This window comes from Oncorhynchus masou, chromosome 18 (assembly GCF_036934945.1).
Source record: "Oncorhynchus masou masou isolate Uvic2021 chromosome 18, UVic_Omas_1.1, whole genome shotgun sequence".
NCBI classification, from domain to species: Eukaryota; Metazoa; Chordata; class Actinopteri; order Salmoniformes; family Salmonidae; genus Oncorhynchus; species Oncorhynchus masou.
This window is the reverse complement of record NC_088229.1, coordinates 23,663,878-23,687,220: the sequence shown is the minus strand read 5'-3', so window position 1 is coordinate 23,687,220 and position 23,343 is coordinate 23,663,878. Positions and strand designations below refer to the sequence as shown.

The 23,343-nt window shown below is 40.4% G+C and overlaps 2 protein-coding genes across 2 annotated transcripts; one reads left to right on the top strand and one right to left on the bottom strand.

The window, feature by feature from the left end:
• Positions 1–474: 474 nt before the first annotated feature.
• On the bottom strand, positions 475–4,778 carry LOC135504257 (PRA1 family protein 3-like). The gene is made up of 3 exons (XM_064922645.1): positions 4,547–4,778; positions 3,417–3,634; positions 475–1,724 (listed from the first exon to the last, which is right to left on the bottom strand). Exons 1-3 carry the CDS (start codon positions 4,723–4,725, stop codon positions 1,546–1,548), a joined length of 576 nt encoding a protein of 191 aa, XP_064778717.1. The 5' UTR covers positions 4,726–4,778; the 3' UTR covers positions 475–1,545.
• Positions 4,779–4,837: 59 nt separating this feature from the next.
• Positions 4,838–23,113, top strand: LOC135559330 (NEDD8-activating enzyme E1 catalytic subunit-like). The gene is made up of 13 exons (XM_064993508.1): positions 4,838–5,202; positions 5,295–5,333; positions 14,632–14,743; positions 14,839–14,919; positions 17,327–17,602; positions 18,940–19,012; positions 19,138–19,251; positions 19,491–19,544; positions 20,139–20,175; positions 20,278–20,359; positions 20,534–20,634; positions 20,774–20,892; positions 20,983–23,113. Exons 1-13 carry the CDS (start codon positions 5,183–5,185, stop codon positions 21,069–21,071), a joined length of 1,197 nt encoding a protein of 398 aa, XP_064849580.1. The 5' UTR covers positions 4,838–5,182; the 3' UTR covers positions 21,072–23,113.
• Positions 23,114–23,343: the final 230 nt, after the last annotated feature.

The window sequence follows — 23,343 nt, the reverse complement described above, 5'->3', positions numbered from 1 at the left end:
GACACTGGGTTGAACATTGGACTACCAAACACCTTGATAGCCTGGTGATTTCATGATGTCTTGCACACATTCAAGGCCCCCAGTACCAGAGGCAGCAAAGCAACCCCACAGCAGGACAACAACCCCAAACACACGTCAAAAAGCACCCAGAAATGATTCAATAAGAGATGCTGGACTGTTCTGGAGTGGCTAGCTAAGAGTACAGATCTGAATCCCATCCAAAACGCATAGCGAGATCTGAAAGCAACAGTTGGGGGAGGGCATGAGGGCATCCCTGAAACACAAATATTTACACACGTTAGGTTTGGTGAAAATAAACACAGTTGACAGTGAGAGGACGTTTCTTTTTTTGCTGAGGCTATGTATAAAACACAGGAAATCATGTTTTTGCACTGGGCCTTTCATTCTGGGATCTGAACAGCGTCTTAAAATCTATTTAATCGTTTTATATGAATTACCAATGGTGATCCCTGGAATTGGATAGGCATTTTAATATGACAAAAAATAATAATAATCTCCAAACATCTGGGAAATACAATCAGAATCTCTATTTTCAAATACACAACAAAAATACACCAAACATTCATAATGTGTGTAATATTTAATAGTACAGAGGTAACATTCTTGCACTAATATTTTTTCCATCAATACTTTGGTGCCTTACCCTGTCCTTTTTGTAATGCAAACATTTGTTTTCTGCATGCTTTATGCTGAATACACAAGTACAGAAGATTTGGTGATATATGAAAGCACAACTTTAACATATACAACATGACTACTTCAATTAATAAAGCTGCATTTGCCATTCATTTTCTCATATTGCATAACTATGATCTGATAATGTTCATCTCAAGCCCAACCCACAGGGTCTGAAGTAACAAGAGGGACATTATTGCTACTTGTCAATAAGCAGTCACTGGTCCAGTGAATATAAGGGGGAGCCCAGCGACACCAGTTCAGCTTAAGAGAAAATACAGCGATGATTATTCTTCTGAGGTAGCAAATAAATTGGTTCTGATTGATTAAATGCTTTGATCTAAAAAATTAAAAAAGATAATTAAAAATGCTACGCTACTGAACACAATTGGTTTAACATGCAATAGTTGCATTCTGGCATGCAGCTTTTTTTGTTGTTGACATTGTACACGCACACTCAAAAGTCAAATGTGCCTGGGTACATATTGCAAATACATAATGACATGTGTATTGTGTGTTTATTTGGATGGACACACAATATACACAGGAATGCTCATGCCTCATTTCATTGTGCCAAGTGCCTTCCCCCCAACATCTGATCCATACACGACAGTACAAATCCTTCTGAAATGCTCCAAAGAAAATCAGGGACTGTGTGACACAAAATGTACAAAGGTGTTTCAATATAACAAAACAAATGGAGTGAGAATGATAAATAGGGGGAATGCGACAACACTGATATTATATGAGGTACAAATCAACACACTTGATTTTGGTGTTAAAGGAAAAAGCAAACCTTGTTGAATTTAATCAGAATGAGGTTGCGGGTGCCATTTTGGCTCTCTCCCCTCAATCCTTGTTTAGCTTTGACTCCAGGAAGTCCTGAATCTTGTTGATCTTCTCCTCCTGTTGGTCTAGCAGATCCAGGATGATGCCCATCGGGGACTTTTTCATGCCCACTCCCTCCATCTTATTCTCCAGTCTGTTCTTCATGTTGCGCAGCCTCAGAGACGCATGAACCAGGATCACTATAGGGAAGAAAGGCTGGATTAGTTTCCTACCCATTTAGGATATGCTATCCTCAATGGAGATTCCCATGGTAACATGTTCCCATTCTGTCAGCTGGAAACATGTTGTAAAAGTGCACACGTGTGCCTTACTCTTACACAGCTTCAACTGAGAAGTATAATTATTTTCCAGGTATGTTATGAAAAACAATTGACTAACGGGTTAAGGAGAGGCATCTTTACTCCCCTCGCCAGATGCTGACTGCATGATGTAAGCCAGTAAATGTAGTGGAGTTTATAGTACAGACAGTACATAGCAACCACGTCGGCAGCCCTCTTGGGATAGCCTGTGTTACATACTGACTGCCTCCTGTTTTTCCACCACAATGTTACAGTTGTTGCCTGTACTTTTCTCAGAACCACCAATTGCCCTAAACATTGTGTTCTGCAATGTGTATTTCAGAATGTAGCAGTTTGTCTAGGCCAGCACTTCAAATCTACAGTCTACTCCAACACCATACACTTTTGTTGTAGCTCCGGACAAACTCACCAGATTCAACTTAACGAGGTCTTGATGATTAGTTGAATAAGGTGTGCTCGTCCAGGGCTACAATTAAAATGTGTACTGTTTGGGGTACTCGAGGACTGGAATTGGGAAACACTGGTCTAGGCTATTTCTTTTCAAAACAGTGGCACATGCATTCTCCATATTGAACCCATACAATTAGAGAGTGTAGTTAAATAAAGGTTCAATAAAAATAAAAAATCGAAATCAATCTGTTTGCTCCATTTTCTGGGACTCATCCCCCATGTTTGCACCTACCCCATTCATAGACGCTAACTGCTTTAGCATCTATTGACGATAGTATCTGCTGACCAGGGGACTTATGTTAAGAGCCCAGACTCTTGCGTTGCGGCATGTATCTTTCATATCAGCGAGAACATTTTTCACAAAAAAAAGGTTAAATTACTACACACACACAAAAAAAAGTAGGGGAGTGGATCTGGTGCGACCATTTGCCTCATGCAGCATTACACATTTCCTTCTCATAGAGTTGATCAGGCTGTTGATTGTGGACTGTGGAATGTTGTCCCACTTCTTTTCAATGGCTCTGCGAAGTTGCTGAATATTTTTGTCCAGTGTATATTAAATCCATGTTTTGTATGAGATATGCCTCTTGCATCTGTGTGGGCGTGTTGCATTGAAATGAATAGTTCCTGCAAAGATGCTGGGAAGTGCTAGATGTGCGGCAGCTAAGATGGTGAGGAACAAAACATGGATTTCATATTTTTGAGGGGGTTCCGTTGATTTTTGTAGAACCACCTGCAACTGGGAACTGATATTTCTAAGATACTTCTTAAACCAAATCGAAAATGAAGAAAGTATCATCAAGGACAGGTTAGTTGAAAAATCTATGGTGGCAGTTTGTATGGGGCTTTCCTGTAACAGCCAGTAATGGACACCAAAAATCTTTGGTTATTATGTAGCTAGTTTGCACCATATTCCAATGGAGTTACCATTGGAAAAGGCCTGGAAGCTAGGATAAATCTACATGCTAGTTACTGTGTGCATACTTGTGCATTGTGTGATTATCAGGATTCTGACCCTATGGGCTAAATTCCCAGACATAGATAAAGCCTATAGTCTTGTACAAATATCTTAATCTGTGTCCAAAAAGCTGGCCCTATGAGTGTAGAATTTTTGAGACTCACACAGCAAGGGAAAAGTAATTCCGAAAATGAAGACCATCACTCCACCACACAGTGACAGCAGGAAGTAGCTCGTTCCCATAACAGCGATGACAAACAAAGTGGGGTTCTTCTTCTTGAAGTTCTTGATGAAATTCTTGTTCTCTCCTGCCCACACCGAGCACATGAAGACCAGAGAGACCACCGCACCGCCCAGAAACATGCCAAGAGGGTTCAGAAACCTACACAACAGAAGGGAAACAGATTACACAACCTCTAAATCCACTCAAACGCTATACATGGCAATGCAAAACAACAATTGGGGCTCTAAAACACAATACATGTAATGATGAGCACAACCTGGTGGCTGGAATAAGATGAACACCTTTACATTATTATTTGTTTTTATGTGAGCCATTTTCTAAAATAATATAACTTTCAAGCTAATGAAGCTGCAATTTAGTAATTAGGACGCATACAAAGCTGTTCCTCAGGTATCTTAACAATTTTATTAATAGCATACAATGACATGGACCAGTGTGTGGCTGAGATAAGGACCCAACAGCTGGGACAACTTGCAGCATCCACGTGTTGTCATTGTTAGGTCGACTCCAGAGACTTAATAGAAAAGAAATGTGACAGGAAACTCATCTCTGTCAAATTTTACAGAGTTCAGTTTCGTACTTGACTACCTTTTTATATTTTGAGTACCATTTATGTTAATTTCAAAAGAGAAAAAAGGTACTTAAGTACTCAAATGAAAATTAGACTATAAAGAAATGTTACTATTAGCCTAAGGCCTACACTACCTTGTAATTACTATGTTCATCATGGCTCCCATGATTCAAAAAAATGTCACACAGTTGCTGGCAGCTGATTCAGGAAAAGTGGTGCAATGACATTTGTTTTTAGCAGGCCAACTACAGTAGCTAATGCCAGACTCCATTCCAATTCCATGACATGACTGGATATCTTATTTTGTCGTTGCAGTAATATGAAAAGGTATATAGGGACTGCGCATTGCTATTAATAAATGCCCACGACTGGCGCGTGGATCGGATGGCAGGCTAATCAAAGAAACTAGTTATCTATCTAGCTAGCTATAGCAGCTGGGTAGATAATGCTAGGAAGCTCGCGCTGTCATGATGACTTACCCCACGATCAGGAAAACCACTATGGCCACGGCGAAATAATTGGTCTGATAGTATAACAAGTTGCTGATCACCCTGTTGTTCCATTTAGCTAAATCTCCGAAGTCGGGTTTCGCAAATCGATCAGCTCCTGGGAAGAAGTCATCCCATGGTCTAAGTGGTGCAAGCTCCATACTTGCCATCTCTTGAGTTTCACTGCGCGAGTATTTTAACTGATCAAATCAGTTCTCGTTCTTAGCAGTTCAGCTTCTCGCGAGAGTAGGACAAGCGCAGTAATGTTGACGTGAATCAAAATTACGTTGCGCTTCACCCTATTTTTTTTAACAGTCTATGGCTTCACCTTATGCCGCGTTTAAAACAAATGGGAACTCAGAAGTCTCCGACTTCCAAGCATTAACGAACTCGGAAAAAACGAAATATCGTTTTAACGGTCATCCAACTCGGAATCTTGAACATCTTTCTATAGCTCCGACGTGAATATCACTGACGTGATGATTTGACCTCGTTTTACCTGAGCTCTCAGTTGTCTTGAAAGCACCATTATAACTCAGTGTGCAAAATTTGAGCACATAATGCTAACGCAGATTTGATTTTTGTGAATATACAGTACAGGCACTGGGGACATGGCAGCGTGAAAGTATGGCGGATGCTGAAGAGCCGTAAGTAACGTTACCAAAATAGATATTGTAGCTGACAGAAATATGCTGCTGTAAAACAAGCATTGAACCTTCTTTTATACTCTCATTTTTAGGGAGAAGAAAAGAACGAAAATAGAGGAGCTGACTGAGAAGTTAGTGACGAACTGCTTGAAACTGTCAGCAGTAGGTTTGAGTTGAGTTGCACAAGTAGCATGGAGTGTGGAAATTTATTCATTCAACTATTTCAGTTTTGGAAATTGTCCCAATTCAAGTAGTTAGCTAGTTTACTATAACGACCAGGCAAATATTAGCTAGGAATAATAGGCCTAGTCAAAGTGTACCAAATCTACCCTCGGCCAGAGGCTCGAGCTCTGCAATATCAAAAAAGACCAATTAGTTATGGTAACGTTAGCTAGCCCTTGATCATGACTCTCAGTTCCACACAGATGAAAATCGGCTAACCGATAGGTAATTTATCTAGTTTACCAGCGTTACACATAAGAGGCAACATTAGACGAAGGCGTATTCTGTGTGCGGGAGTTTTGTTAAGAGGTCGACGCTCGCTCTGAACATTAACACGCAACGCTTGTGGTACGATTTTGGAAGCATAATAACCTTATCTTTCATATCAGTGAGAAATCATTTTCAGAAAACAAAAGGTTAAATTGATACACACCTGTTTATAGGGTTAGAGTACACACATGACCATATCTCCATGTTACAGCGCCTGTTTACATTTATAAAATAGTCTGGCAGGATATTGACGTTTATGAATGGGTTTTTGCCAGACCCAACCAGGGATGTAGTGGAGGATAAACGACGTTTACACACCTTTAATTTTGTTAATTATCATGTACACACTTATTGGGTTCCCAGCGTTGGTCAACACTCAGAAGGCTTCTTGATCTGAGTTCTAATCGCGCCTACCTGTGATAACGAGTGGATTCATGTATACTTATGGGGTGTGATACATGCCAGAATTAAGCCTCATGAAGCTACTGATACCTCTCACCGAGTCACCGAACGTCTTCCTAGCGCCATGAATTAACATGGACTGTCAATGGAGACAAGTTTGTTTCTACGGCGTCAAACTTCCGACGCTTCACGACACGTACACGTCATGTGGACGTAGTGTTCACATTGCGTAACGTGTCGCTGACACGTCATGTGTCAGTTTACATGTAATTTTGTTATGAATGATTTTACCACGAAAAACTTAAAAACGTCTACATGTGTTACGTGTTAGTTGAAGTCTCTGTTTAGTATAGCAATTTAGCTATACTAAACAGCATCATGATCAGCCAGATGAGGACTGGCCACCCCTCATAGCCTGGTTCCTCTCTAGGTTTCTTCCTAGGTTCTGGCCTTTTCTAGGGAGTTTTTCCTAGCCACTGTGCATCTACACCTGCATTGCTTGCTGTTTGGGATTTCAGGCTGGGTTTCTGTACAGCACTTTATGACATCAGCTGGTGTGAGAAGGGATTTATAAATACATTTGATTGAACAGATAACATGTATTATTCAGGAGAATCCCATTGAATCAGGCATTTGCGTTCTTACGCATATCCTTAGACTAAACGGAACCGTAAACACCCCATCCTGTTTTGATCACAGATCATGATGAAGCCTGAACATTTAAGCTCTTTGTCATGTATTTAGCCCACAATTGCCTATGGATTTGATACACATGAAGACCTATATTGGACCTATACCTGGAATTGACAAACAAAAGCCTGACTAGGATCCTGACTTTCCCCCACGTCATATTACCAATTAGGGTAAATGTATTCCTATTAATTTGCATAGGCTAACCATTGCGATTTAATTTTATTTACCATCTTCTGCTTTTTATGAATAAACAGACATCAGGGTAAACATAATATAATTTCAATGCCCCCCCACACACACATTAAATCAAATACAAATGCATTTGTCACATACACATGGTTAGCAGATGTTAATGCAAGTGTAGCGAAATGCTTGTGCTTCTTGTTCCAACAATGCAGTAATAACCAACAAGTAATCTAGCTAACAATTCCAAAACTACTACCTTATAGACACAAGTGTAAGGGGATAAAGAATATGTACATAAAGATATATGAATGAGTGATGGTACAGAGCGGCATAGGCAAGATAAAGTAGATGGTATTGAGTACAGTATATACATTTGAGATGAGTATGTAAACAAAGTGGCATAGTTAAAGTGGCTAGTGATACATGTATTACATAAAGATGCAGTAGATGATATAGAGTACAGTATATACGTATACATATGAGATGAATAATGTAGGCTATGTAAACATTATATTAGGTAGCATTGTTTAAAGTGGCTAGTGATATATTTTACATCATTTCCCATCATTTCCCATTATTAAAGTGGCTTGAGTTGAGTCAGTGTGTTGGCAGCAGCCACTCAATGTTAGTGGTGGCTGTTTAACAGTCTGATGGCCTTAAGATAGAAGCTGTTTTTCAGTCTCTCGGTCCCAGCTTTGATGCACCTGTACTGACCTCGCCTTCTGGATGATAGCGGGGTGAACAGGCAGTGGCTCGGGTGGTTGTTGTCCTTGATTATCTTTATGGCCTTCCTGTGACATCGGGTGGTGTAGGTGTCCTGGAGGGCAGGTAGTTTGCCCCCGGTGATGCGTTGTGCAGACCTCACTACCCTCTGGAGAGCCTTACGGTTGTGGGCGGAGCAGTTGCCGTACCAGGCGGTGATACAGCCCGACAGGATGCTCTCGATTGTGCATTTGTAGAAGTTTGTGAGTGCTTTTGGTGACAAGCCAAATTTCTTCAGCCTCCCGAGGTTGAAGAGGCGCTGCTGCGCCTTCTTCACGATGCTGTCTGTGTGGGTGGACCAATTCAGTTTGTATGTGATGTGTACTGCGAGGAATTTAAAACTTACTACCCTCTCCACTACTGTTCCATCGATGTGGATAGGGGGGTGTTCCCTCTGCTGTTTCCTGAAGTCCACAATCATCTCCTTAGTTTTGTTGACGTTGAGTGTGAGGTTATTTTCCTGACACCACACTCCGAGGGCCCTCACTTCCTCCCTGTAGGCTGTCTCATCGTTGTTGGTAATCAAGCCTACCACTGTTGTGTCGTCCGCAAACTTGATGATTGAGTTGGAGGCGTGCATGGCCACGCAGTCGTGGGTGAACAGGGAGTACAGGAGAGGGCTCAGAACGCACCCTTGTGGGGCTCCAGTGTTGATGATCAGCGGGGTGGAGATGTTGTTGCCTACCCTCACCACCTGGGGGCAACCAACATTAATGTTACTTACCTGACAGGTCACAAAGTGAACTAATTTCATCTCTATTAATATGCAAATACATTTGATTCATACACTGGCTTGTCTGGCTGGCATGTTTTCATTTTAAACAGGCATTCCCTTACCAACACTGAAATAATTTTAGTCCTCAATTATGATTTTAAAAAGTCATAGCTCATTAGTACACCCTTGTGGTTGAACATATATCAATTGTATGTCTTATGATACAATTAATAATGTTGAACTAACAAATACCTTCAAGGGATGCGTTACAATTTATAATAACAAACACCTTATGAAACAGCTGTGAAAACCAATTTAGCAATATTTTAGATTTAAATGCATAACCATTGATATTCTTTTGGTATATGTGTGTCAATTAATTCTCTGATTTTTTTTTTTGTACACTCACATGGCAATCAAAGACTGAAATACAGAATTCTGGTGTGTGGAATAGAGAGGAGGTGGGTCTTGTGTGGATGGAAGGTTCTGCCAAGTCCAGGCGCTGCTGCCCTCTTTGTTCTGAGTGTTTGCAGTGCTAGTGTTTTTAGTTAATCTGTGTATCTTACATTATGTGCCCAGTATGATAGTTGTCTTGCTCTTTCTTAGCAGATAATGACAACTGGACATAACAGTAGCTGTAGATGATGTAATGAAAAGTTGGAGGGTGGTTGGTAATGGAGGACATCAGGTGGATCCATGTCTGGGTGTTAGGCAGAACCCCTAGGTCCTGGAGAACAGGAGCAGAGTAAAGGGAACAGGGTAGGAGACAGACGTAAACAAGCAAACACACAGGTTGAATGATTCAGGTATTTAAAAATAGTTATTTAATTATTTACTTTAAATGTTTGATTAGACATGGATTAATGTTAACGGCAGACAGAAAATAAAGGATACCTTTCTAATTGTTGATGTCAGTGGGGTTGGGAAGGGATGGTCCTTGGGAAAGGTAGAGAGATGAGTTGTGAGAGAAACTCCAGGGTGGTGTCATGACCACTGGAGTCATACACCTTAACACCTTAACAGTACCTATCTGGAAGTGGTGGTTACTTAAAATGACCCAGTGGTTAGCCTTGAGATATTATTTGGAGAAACCCCTGGGTGTTGGTACTGCTGACAGCACGGCGATGTCGCCCACCACGAGGCAGAAAATGCAAATAGTTATCTGAGATTTTTTATATTCCCCTTAACGGATGTTGACCCCAGCTAGGAGCGAAAGAGCACCAAGCTTTCCCGGGTCTCGCCTTTTTCCAAGCCAAGTAATTTGCCCAGATGTCAAAGCACTTGGTTCTCTTGATTCTTCTCAGGTGGTTCCCCTTTTTCTCATGCGCTCTGTCCATGTTCAGTGTCACCTTTTATTGATAATAGAAATAAATGCAATTATATTTAATATTGTTACAAATACATCTCTTATATATCTCTTGGAAGGCCAGAAAATAAATGAACAGCGGACAATTTTTACCTTGTCAAAAACCTCCACAACCTTCTCCGTCTGTGCCTGAAGGTGGTCTTTGAAGGAGTTTCAATTTGGTTCGACAACTTCCACCACATCAGGTGGAGTATCACTGACCTCAAAGTGCGTTATACAAAAACAGCAAAAGAAAAACACTAAGTGAATCAAAAAAAGTGTACTACAGTATATGCAATAATGTTATATACAATTGTATTGTTTACATCAGTTAACTGCTGCGGCTTCCCTCCATATAGCAGGTGATAGAGTGAATACTGTGGAGGCCTGGACACTGCTGTGTTGTGTGCAAAGATAATTACCTTCAGATTGTCTCAATGTCAACAGTGAAGAGGTGACTCCAGGATGCTGTCCTTCTAGGCAGAGTCTCTCTGTCCAGTGTCTGTGTTATTTTGCCCATCTTAATCTTTTATTTTTATTGGCCAGTCTGAAATATGGCTTTTTCTTTTTAACCCTGCCTAGAAGGCCAGCATCCTGGAGTCACCTCTTCACTGTTGATGTTGAGACTGGTGTTTTGCAAGTACTATTTAATGAAGCTGCCAGTTGAGGACTTGTGAGGTGTCTATTTCTTAAACTAGACGCTCTAATGTACTTGTCCTCTTGCTCAGTTGTGCACCTGGGCCTCCCACTCCTCTTTCTATTCTGGTTAGAGCCAGTTTGTGCTGTTCTATGAAGGGAGTAGTACACAGTGTTGTGACAGATCTTCAGTTTCTTGGCAATTTCTCACATGGAATAGCCTTAATTTCTCAGAACAAGAATAGCCTGGCAAGTTTCAGAAGAAAGTTATTTGTTTCTGGCCATTTTGTGCCTGTAATCGAACCCACAAATGCTGATGCTCCAGATACTCAACTCGTCTAAAGGTCAGTTTTATTGCTTCTTTAATCAGCACAAAATTTTCAGCTGTGCTAACATAATTAAAAAAGGGTTTTCGAATGATGAATTAGCCTTTTTATAATGATAAACTTGGATTAGCGAACACAACGTGCCATTGGAACACAGGAGTGATGGTTGCTGGTACTGGGCCTCTGTATGCCTATGTAGATATTCCATACAAAAATCATCCGTTTCCAATAGTAATTTATAACATTAACAATGTCTACACTGTATTTTTTTAAATCAATTTGATGTTATTTTAATGGGCACAAAAATTGCTTTTCTTTCAAAAACAAGGACATTTCTGTGACCCCAAACTTTTGAACGGTAGTGTACATTTACATTAGTGTGGATACAGCAGTAGCCTATTCTACAACATGTTAGGATACTGTTGTGATATTGTCAGGCATGATTTTAGGTCTTTGATCATTGTTGCATGTTGTACCTCGTTTCCCTTCAGTGAAAAGTAATTATCTCATTTACAATTAAATGAATCCATTAAATATATAATGCTAGCACATACAATTACGTTATTGTACAATAACCTACTATGCTATCAACACAGTAAATAATATTGCCTATGTGCTTTCAACAGTACGTTATCAGCAAAAAATATTTATTTTCAAATAGACCACATTTGCCTTAACACAGTAGACCTAAATATTTCCTAACAATATCACAACTTAAATATAGCCTACTTCCTGCTCAGTTGGATCAAGGACATCTTGGTAATTATTTTTATCATCTCTAATAAGGAAACTATCTGGGGCAGACATTCAAATCGCTTCTGCCAATTGTAAAAAAACAAATAATTGAATGTCTGTGTTGCCGCTTAGCTCTCAAATACTGTGCCAGTCTCACTCTATGAACGGTCACTGCTATCTAGATTCCTTGGGTCGTCCTTACCCTGAACCCTAAGTTAACACTAAACTTAACCAATTAACATTTATACTTGATAGAGGTATTGTCATCCCAAGGATCCAGACTAGCAAAGCCCCTCTGGGAAAGTCTATGAACAGCTCTATTCGACTGAAGGGACATCCCAAGGAGTCTGAATAGCAACTATGAACTCCTGAAAGCCGTGGACACAACTCTTATTGGTTGTCTGATGTGGAACTGGTAACAACACAGTCTGTGATTGGCTAACAACATTTAGATCTGTATACAGCGAGATAAGATATCATACCATGCCATGAGTTGTTGAGGGAAAGACAGAATATCTATAGATTGGGCATCATCATTTCTAGGCCATTAGCGATAACAGGAAATACACAAGCCGTAGGCTACACTATAATTCAAGGTGGCTATGTCGGAATGTCTGCTTGCACGGGAAAAATTGTACATTTCTAACATTTATGGTTGAGATTTAATTAATATAAATATAAACTATGCACATTATGTCTTTCATTAACATGCGATGCAAGTGTCACGCAGACGTTAGTAAGGCGCTATCATGTCAGGTGGTACGGTTGCCTAGACTTATATATGTTCCTTACCACCCCCCATAAATGCTTGTTATGTTCACCTGCTCCCTCGGATTTACCTGGTTCGCAGCACTTTCATTCACCACTCTGTCCAATGGGAAACTCCGCCCACCACATAGGCTGAGACGTGAAATGAACTACCTCAGCCCAGACCTACAGTGGCAAGTTGTCAGAGAGACTGCGGGAATTTTTTGAAATCCCTCGACTCCTTCCGTGACAATAGACATCCCCCCCTAAACCACCCTCCCGACTCTCTGAGAATGATTGTACAACTGTTAAAGAGTCGCTGATATTTCAGTCTGACTCTAGCTAGCTCAAAGTACTTAAAAGTCCTTGAATTTGACTTGCCACTGTTTGTATGAAACCTGAATATTTTTGATTATGGAAATATAAAGGGAACACTAACATAACACATCCTCGATCTGAATGAATTAAATATTCTTATTAAACACTTTTTTCTTTACATAGTTGACTGTGCTGACCACAAAATCACACACAAATGATCAATGGAAATCAAATTTATCAACCCATGGATGTCTGGATTTGGAGTCACACTCAAAATTAAAGTGGAAAACCACACTAAAAGGGTGATCCAACTTTGATGTAATGTCCTTAAAACAAGTCAAAATGAGGCTCAGTAGTGTGTCAACTCCTGGACAGTCTGTGGTGCAACGTGGCGTTGGTGGATGGAGCGAGACATGATGTCCCAGATGTGCTTAATTGGATTCAGGTCTGGGGAACGGGCGGGCCAGTCCATAGCATCAATGCTTTCCTCTTGCAGGAACTACTGACACACTCCAGCCAAATGAGGTCTAGCATTGTCTTGCATTAGGAGGAACCCAGGGCCAACCGCACCAGCATATGGTCTCACAAGGAGCCTGAGGATCTCATTTCGGTACCTAATGGCAGTCAGGCTACCTCTGGCGAGCACATGGAGGGCTGTGCGGCCCCCCAAAGAAATGCCACCCCACACCATGACTGACTCACCGCCAAACCGATCATGCTGGAGGATGTTGCAGGCAGCAGAACATTCTCCACGGCGTCTCCAGACTCTGTCACGTCTGTCACATGTGCTCCGTGTGAACCTGCTTTCATCTGTGAAGAGCACAGGGCACCAGTGGCGAATTTGCCAATCTTGGTGTTCTCTGGCAAATGCCAAACGTCCTGCACGGTGTTGGGCTGTAAGCACAACCCCCACCTGTGGATGTCGGGCCCTCATACCACCCTCATGGAGTCTGTTTTTGACCGTTTGAGCAGACACATGCACATTTGTGGCCTGCTGGAGGTCATTTTGCAGGGCTCTGGCAGTGCTCCTCCTGCTCCTCCTTGCACAAAGTCAGAGGTAGTGGTCCTGCTGCTGGATTGTTGCCCTCCTACGGCCTCCTCCACGTCTCCTGATGTACTGGCCTGTCTCCTGGTAGCGCCTCCATGCTCTGGACACTACGCTGACAGACACAGCAAACCTTCTTGCCACAGCTCGCTTTGATGTGCCATCCTGGATGAGCTGCACTACCTGAGCCACTTGTGTTGGTTGTAGAATCTGTCTCATGCTACCACTAGAGTGAAAGCACCGCCAGCATTCAAAAGTGACCAAAACATCAGCCAGGAAGCATAGGAACTGAGAAGTGGTCTGTGGTCACCACCTGCAGAACCACTCCTTTATTGGGGGTGTCTTGCTAATTGCCTATAATTTCCACCTGTTGTCTATTTCATTTGCACAACAGCATGTGACATTTATTGTCAATCAGTGTTGCTTCCTAAGTGGACAGTTTGATTTCACAGAAGTGTGATTGACTTGGAGTTACATTGTGTTGTTTAAGTGTACCCTTTATTTTTTTGAGCAGTGTATTTCACAGCGGTTTAGATGGTATAATTATTCTCTACACTATACTTGCTTTGTTTGTCACACAAACTAAAACTATTAGAATTTTAGCGACCAGAAATTGGAGGAGCAAATTCTGCTTAGTACACCTTTTAAAACAGTGTTGGGATTGTAGTTCACGTGAGCCAGTCATGGGAGACGCTAACTGCTGAGAACTGTAGTAGGGATAATTCAGAATGCCACCTATAGTTTTGGAGAGCTATTATGGTTGCCAGCTAGTTTCTATTAGCTAGTTAGCAGCAGCAACATCTGCTGCCAATGATGAAATCTGTAGCCTGAATTTTCACACATGATAATCGAAAAATTGATTAGGTACTAGCTAGCTAGTTATACTAGGGGAATCATCATGATATTAATGTACACAGACCTGTGTCTACCTAGCTAGCTATCTCATTTTGACTCATCAAACTTGTAAAGGTTTGAATGATTTCTCATTGATATGTGCAGAAGAGCACCGTGTGTTCTCTGTGTGCAGAATGGCTGTAGATGGAGACAGTAGAGACTGGGATGGCCGATGGAACCATGTGAAGAAGTTCCTTGAGAGACCCGGCCCATTCACTCATCCTGACTTTGAGCCAAGCATTGAGGTAAGGAAGAAATAACAAATAGATAACTAATAACATTTCCTTCATTTAGGGGATAGAGATAATCATTCACCAAACCAACTCTTTTATGCTCTCAGTCCCTTGGGTTTTTATTGGAGACATGCAAGATCCTGGTCATTGGAGCTGGAGGACTTGGGTGTGAGCTGCTCAGAAATCTGGTATGAGAGTTTATGTCCAGCATCCAGGTTCAAATGCATGCAAGCCTTTTGTTTCTTTGTCTGTTTCTGCACATCAAGAGGTATCTTAAAGTGGAACTGACAGCGTTTGAACTACTTTGCATATGACATTCCCAGTTTATGCTTCAAAACCAACTTAATAAGACGTTTTAAAAATAGGTTATATTTTAATCAAAATTCCATGACTTATAATTACACATTGTTGGCAGAATACAGTTGAAGTTTACATTCACCTTAGCCAAATACATTTAAACTCAGTTTTACACAATTCCTGACATCTATTTCCTGAAGTGCACCAGTTCCTCCTGCAACAAATAGTTCCCACAACATGATGCTGCCACCCCCGTGCTTCATGGTTGAGATGGTGTTCTTCGGCTTGCAAGCCTCCCATTTTTTCCTCCAAACATAACAATGGTCTTTATGGCCAAACAATTATTTTTGTTTCATCAGACCAGAGGACATTTCTCCAAAAAGTATGATATTTGTCCCCATGTGCAGTTGCAAACCGTAGTCTGGCTTTTTTTATGGCGGTTTTGGAGCAGTGGCTTCTTCCTTGCTGAGCGGCCTTTCAATTTATGTCGATATAGGACTCGTTTTACTGTGGATATAGATACTTTTGTACCTGAATCCTCCAGCATCTTCACAAGGTACTTTGCTGTTGTTCTGGGATTGATTTGCTTTTATCGTACAAAAGTACGTTCATCTCTAGGAGACAGAATGCATCTCCTTCCTGAGCGGTATGACGGCTGCGTGGTCCCATGGTTTTTATACTTGCATACTATTGTTTGTACAGAGGAACGTGGTACCTTCAGGCATTTAGAAATTGCTCCCAAGGATGAACCAGAATTGTGGAGGTCTACACATTTTTTTCTGAAGTCTTGGCTGACTTCTTTTGATTTTCCTATGATGTCAAGCAAAGAGGCAAATGATTTCAATTAGCCTATCAGAAGCTTCTTGGATTTTTCGAAGCTGTTTAAAGGCACAGTCAACTTAGTGTATGTAAACTTCTGACCCACTGGAAATGTGACACAGTAAATTACAAGTTAAATAATCTGTCTGTAAACAATTGTTGGAAAAATTACTTGCACAAAGTAGATATCCTAACCGACTTGCCAAAACTATAGTTTGTTAACAAGAAATTTGTGTAGTGGTTGACAAACAGGTTCTAATGACTCCAACCTGAGTGAATGTAAAATTCTGACTTCAACTGTATTTGGAAGGAGTTCAATGCATTATTAATATAATTCACAAATATATTTCCTGGTAGTCCAAAAAATATTGCTATCAGATGGTCTGGCCCATTTTTTTGCTGCATTCACCCATTGGATGCACTGTTTCAGTTTAAATGGCTCAATATTTTGACAAATGGACGACTGTAACTAAGGCTTGGTATGTCAATACAATCAAACTATCAAGGGCAATGATCAAAAGTCAGTCATAACGTGGCAAATTGGCTAGCACAAGTGTCAAACACAAGCGAATATAATAATCAAATTGAATCATCTACTTTCTGAAATTACAGCCTGATGCGCTTGCTTGTTTACAGCGCATAGCGGATGGGAACGTTTACAGACAGACATGCCTAGCTAGGTAGGCTACTAAAATGTTGCAGTCTGGCTTTGGTTTTTAAGGCTTGACAGTGAGTACGTTTACATGTACACTAGTAATTTGCCTTCTGGCAGAAGGCAGAGTATGGCATTAGTAAACACCTAACTCTACTTGCCTTAATCAGTGTAAAGTCATAATCAAAGTAAGCATATCCCGATTAACACCTGGTTTTCTAAGCAATCTTTCTAATTACTAAAACATGTAAACGGCATAATCGGCGTTCCAGCGTAGTATTTGATTTGCGCATGTGCCAGCTCAATCTTATGCACGAGTGAAGTGAGCTCAGAAAAACGTAATAGTTTTTTACATACAAAAGGTATATGTTCAAAATCAGAATCAAGAAGTTTTCGCAAAAATAACATTGTCACTGTGGTAGAACGTTACTTTTTATTTGCGGATTTCTGTATTTATCGAAAGTTCCTTCAGTAGCCTGATTTTCAGATGTGTCCATGTAAACAGGATAATTAGGGAAATCATTTTTCTTGCAAAGCATGCCAACTTTTTAAACAAACGATTATATAGCCGTGACTATCCACAATAATCGCAGTAGGCTAGGTTGGCTACTGACTACAATACATGTGTATGTTCATGTACTCCATGCAGTACAAAAAAAATGAAAAACATGTTATAAGTTTAAATGTTACAATTTATTGCTACGTTTTTGTTATTTAGAGTTAAGTACTTTTTTGATTAGGGTCGCAGCATATTATGCATAGCAGCAAAGGCTGTACAAATATGATTTATATTTTTTTGTTTTAATATGTAACAATTCTGTATACAGTATGCTATGCTTCGCAGTGCTAGCTGTGCCACTACAGATTCTGGGATCGAGTCCAGCCGGGCCATGACTTCGCAGCCAGCCATGACCGGGAGACCCATAAGGCGGAGCACAATTGGCCCAGCATCGTCCGGGTTAGGGGAGTGTTTGGCCGGCAGGGATGTCCTTGTCTCATCGCGCAGTAGCGACTCCTGTGGCGGGTCGTGTGCAGTGCACGCTGACACAATCACCAGGTGTATGGTGTTTCCTCCAACACATTGGTGCGGCTGGCTTCCGGGTTAACTGGGCATTGTGTCAAGAGGCTGGGTTGTGTTTCGGAGGACGCACGGCTCTCAGTCTTCGCCTCTCCCGAGTTCATACGGGAGTTGCAGCGATGAGACAAGACTGTAACTACCAATTGGATACCACGAAATTGGGGTGATAAAAGGGTCAAAAAGAAAAAAGATTTGACTACCTATTATATCAGCTGTGGAGGTATTATGACTATGACAATCTTTATGATAGTGTAATGGAGGTATTATAACAGGTGATACAGCATAATTATTTTCTGACCTTTTTGATTGCAATCAAGAGGTGATGTGACAATGAATAGAGTAGTGTTATTCATGGTTGTACCTCCAAAAGGCTTGTCTTTGGGCCACTGTAGCATTCTGACATATTCAACGCAGTGCTCTGGCAACCACGGCATAGACGCAATGGTGCACATGGGGAAATTAATCTATGGACCAAAAGAATACATCAAATTAGGCTATACAACACACATACAATTTAACACACAAGTTAATTTTGCGTCACTGATAACACAAAATGGCTGCAGAACACAAATCACTGTCCAACTTAACATAGAAGTGGGCTACTGAAGTAGTACACAAAAAAATTGGCAGGTCTGAGAGAACTTGGAGCACCTGTGGTGGGTAGAGCTCCAGGGTGCAGTCGATGCATGCAGTCATGCCAGGCAGAATGACCCGAGCATTGCCTTTGAAACCCTCCGTCCCACCGTCAATGAGGGGGATGATGGAACTGGGGTCCAGAACACCATACTCATAGCTCTGGCCTTCTCGGCAGAGTTGCAAAAAAAAAGCCATATTTCAGACTGTTCAATAAAAAATTAAGATGGGCAAAAGAAAACAGACACTGGACAGAGGAACTCTGCCTAGAAGGCCAGCATCCCGGAGTCTTCTCTTCACTGTTGATGTTGAGACTGGTGTTTTGAGGGTACTATTTAATGAAGCTTATAATGGGCCTCTGTACGCCTATGTAGATATTCCATTAAAAAAACAGCCGTTTCCAGCTACAATAGTCATTCACAACATTAACAATGTCTACACTGTATTTCTGATCAATTTAATGTTATTTAAATGGACAACAAAAATTTGCTTTTCTTTCAAAAACAAGAACATTTCTAAGTGACTTTTGTGTGTGTGTGTGTGTGTGTGTGTGTGTGTGTGTGTGTATATATCTATAACCCTACCTCATTGGAGTAAACTAAATATATATTTGTTATATTGTTATTTTCCCGTAAACCTGCCACCCTCCCCTAATTAGAGTAAATTAATGGACAACAATACAGCTTATAGATGCTATGTACATTTGCTGGACAGTATGTTTTACATTAGTTATATTTTTGTTTGTTTTTAGTCCGAGCCTTCAGCTACCCTCAACCTCTCCCACCCACCCCTCCCCAAACTGGTATTGCACAATGTGCCATTTGGTGGTCATAATTCCTTCATAACACTATCATAAAGATCAACATAATACCCATTTATAACAGATAATGGCAGCTAATGACAGTCCGGCTCTTGTCTGTCCCTCAGATGGTGTTGGTTTGGATGGGGATAACCCTGAGCACATCCATTGTGTGTTCCAGAGGGCCCAGGAGAGAGCTGTTGACTACAGCATCACAGGAGTCACATACAGACTCACACAAGGTGAGGAGAACCATACTGTAACACCCTGTCCTGGAGATGATAAAACTCATGTTTTACCAGCTTTCAGCCATACATTCTGTTTAGGACAAACAATTTGCTATCAATTCTATTTTCAATTAGAATTTTAAAATATTTTCTAATTGAAGTTGTATTGACACCAACTCCCCCGCTTACAAGTATTGGTTGCTGAAATCTGAACAGTGGAGTTAAAGATTTATTTTGACATGGTTTTGCCTCAGGTGTCGTGAAAAGGATCATCCCTGCTGTGGCGTCAACTAATGCTGTAATAGCTGGTAGGAAACCCTTAATGACTGTCTGTTAGAGGAATTCTAAATTCCTATATGTTTTGTAGCCAAAACCAAATTCACACACTATCTATTTCATAATAAGTTGTAAGTTTATCATTTTTGCATGAAATAGATCGAGACTAGTCTTAAAAGTCAGGTAACAGCGTTTAATTCAAGAGAGTACTAACCTAAAATACAAAGAACATTACATTTTAAAGGGAAGATAAAAATGACGTCATCAGTTTCTCACACTCTCTCTGATCCACACAATAGCGCAGTGTCTTCAGGTCTGGAGATTGTCTCCTACTCCTCTCATAAAGCAAACATTCCAATCTGTCTAAAAGAGGCCCTCCTTCTCCCTTAAACCAGCAAGGTACAGACAATTAATTTGTTTTACCTACATTTTCGGTCCGGGTTTAACCATGAAATCCATACATTTCATACCATAACATAATAGTATTAAAACTTAATGGTTCTAATAATAATGTATACATAATTAATCATTTCAACTATAATTTCCTCCAACACTGTCATTGGGTTTTATCTTGAAGAATCCTGAAGTAAAGTGTAACATATTTCACCGTTTGTGTTGCTTTGCAGCTGCCTGCTCCACTGAAGTTTTTAAAATGGCTTCAAGGTTAGTACTATGACTCATCCCTTTTTCACATGATGGACTCACTGGAGAGTAGGTAAATTCCATACTAGGTATCATTCATATTACCTTTCTCTGACTTTGCAGCACTTATATTCCACTGAATAATTATCTGGTATTTAATATTGTGGACGGACTGTACACCTACACCTTTGAGGCAGAGCGAAAGGTTAGTCATGTTTTTGATATAACCAGATGAATGTCCTTAATGGATATATATTTGGCCATTTTATTTAGGAGAACTGTATTAATGTAACTGACGGTGCTATTGACACACAAGGCTATAACAGTATGGCGTGGTTTCAGGCTACTTGTGCCTTCATGCTCTTGTTTGGTCTGACAGGAGAACTGCTCAGCTTGTAGCCAGGTGCCCCAGGATCTACAGTTCCCACCCTCTGCCAAGCTACAGGAGGTCCTGGAGTACTTGACAGAGAACGCCTCCCTGTGAGTACATCTCCTAGTAACCAGATCGACTGATATTGATGTCTGCCATGTCTTCACACAGAAGAGGCTGTTTTTTATGGTTACTGAAGTGTAAATGTGACGTTGTCATTGTTAACTTTAAAAAGTTATTGATTTCCAGACAAATGAAATCCCCAGCCATCACAGCAACCCTGGATGGGAAAAATAAGACACTGTATTTACAGACTATAGCTTCAATTGAAGAAAGAACTAGACCAAACCTTTGCAAAACCTTGAAAGGTAAGATGCGTGCATTGCGTGTGTGGTAGATCATATAAAGCTATGTGTTTATTTCGGCCATCTTGTAAATGTAATGTTGTGTTGTTGCAGAACTGGGATTGTCCGAGGGACAGGAACTAGCAGTGGCGGATGTCACCACACCTCAGACTGTCCTCTTCAAGTTGAAACTCACCTCTTAAAGGGCTAGTGCAGTTATAAATGTGATTTTCTTATCTTTATCTATTTTTCCACACCGAGGTTGGAATAATTCTGTGAAATTGTGAAAATGATGATAATACCCTTTTAGTGTAAGCGTTGTTTGAAAAAAACTCCTGAAATTTCAGGTAATTTTGCATGGGTGGAGTTTTGGCCATCCTGGCGACATTACCGGGCGGTGTTAATAGACCAATAACAGAGAGTTCCAAACTTCTGCCAATAGCAGCTAGTTTTCAGGTTACATATCCCTCCCATTAAGCTTCTCCAATTAGGTACCACTCCGAGACAGTCCTAATGAAATTATTGCTTGAGAAATAGCTTTTTGCCAAGAAGCTATTTTTGTTTCTTTTTTACCATTGTTTTCAATTAAAATCACAGTAAGGTACTTAATTGTTACCCAGAAATAATTTGATATTGAGAAAAAAAAACGACTGCATTGGACCTTTTTTTAAATGCAGAATCTGTCGACATTTGACAACCTTTGGGGAGAAAGTAGCAAGGGATACAGCGTGGCATGGTTTTAATATATATTTAGTCTGATAATGTATATAAGATCATTTTCTCTGTCGTATTGGCCCATTGTGAGAGATAGCTGAGGTCCATCAACCTTCTATATCACTAAATGTGGAATCAGTCTGTGAAAATGTTTCTTAATGTTTTACTCCTAAATGTTTGCTCCAAACGTCTGTCTTCTTTCCCTCACTCAAAAGAGCAGTAGTTTATATAGGCTACCAGTCAAAAGTTTGGACACACCTACTCATTCCAGGGTTTTAGTTGATTTTTTAAATAGTTTTGTTCTACATTGTAGAATAACAGTGAAGACATCAAAACTATGAAATACACACATGGAATCATGTAGTAACCAAAAAAGTGTTGAACACATCAAAATATATTTTAGGTTCTTCAAAGTAGCCATCCTTTGCCTTGATGACAGCTTTGCAACCAGCTTCACATGGAATGCTTTTCCAACAGTCTTGAAGGAGTTCCAACATATGCTGAGCACTTCTTGGCTGCTTTTCCTTCATGCTGCAGTCCAACTCATCCCAAACCATCTCAGTTGGGTTGAGGTTGGGTGATTGTGGAGGCTATGTCATCTGATGTAGCACCCCATCACTCTCCTTCTTGGTCAAAGTGTGTTTGGGTCATTGTCCTGTTGAAAAACAAATTATAGTCCCACTAAGCGCAAACCAGATGGGATGGTGTATCGCTGTAGAATGCTTTGGTAGCCTTGCTGGTTTCTTGGCCCAAGCAAGTCTCTTCTTATTGGTGTCCTTTAGTAGTGGTTTCTTTGCAGCAATTTGGCCATGAAGGCTGGATTCACACAGTTGATGTTGAGATGTGTGAACTCTGAAGCATTTATTTGGGCTGCAATTTCTGAGGCTGGTAACTCTAATGAACTTATCCTCTGCAGCAGAGGTAACTCTGGGTCTTCCATTCCTGTGGCGGTTCTCATGAGAGCCAGTTTCATCTGCACTTGAAGAAACTTTCAAAGTTCTTGAAATTTTTCAGATCACTGACCTTCATGTCTTAAAGTAATGATGGACTGTCATTTCTCTTTGCTAATTTGAGCTGTTCTTGCCATTATATGGACTTGGTCTTTTTCCAAATAGGGCTGTCTTCTGTATACCACCCCTACCTTGTCACGTCACAACACAACTGATTGCCTCAAACACATCAAGAAGGAAAGAAATGACACAAATGAACATTTAACAAGGCACACCTGTTAATTGAAATGCATTCCAGATGACTACCTCATGAAGCTGGTTGAGAGAATGCCAAGAGTGTGCAAAGATTTCATCAAGGCAAAGGGTGGCTACTTTGAAGAATCTGAAATATATTTGGATTTGTTTACCACTTTTGGTTACTACATGATTCGTAATGTTATGTCATAGTGTTGATGTCTTCACTATTATTCTGCAATGTAGAAAATAGGAAAAAATAAATGAGTAGCTGTGTCCAAACATTTAGCTGGTACTGTTTGTAATTATGACAAACTGTGCTGCAATAAAGTGTTTTGTTAATGAAAGTTTTCGCAAAGAGGATTTCCTTCGTCTGCACTAGATCGACGCTATACACCTAACACACCACTGACATAGCATGATTTGATTAGAGGTGGTTTCACCAACCCAAATTAATTTAACTTTTTAGGATATTGATCATTAGATTTTTTTTTTGTATATGGTTTAGTAGTTCCTGGACTCTATGGCTAAACTTCATAGTCATAGACTAGCCCAGATTTCAATTAAATAAATTGTA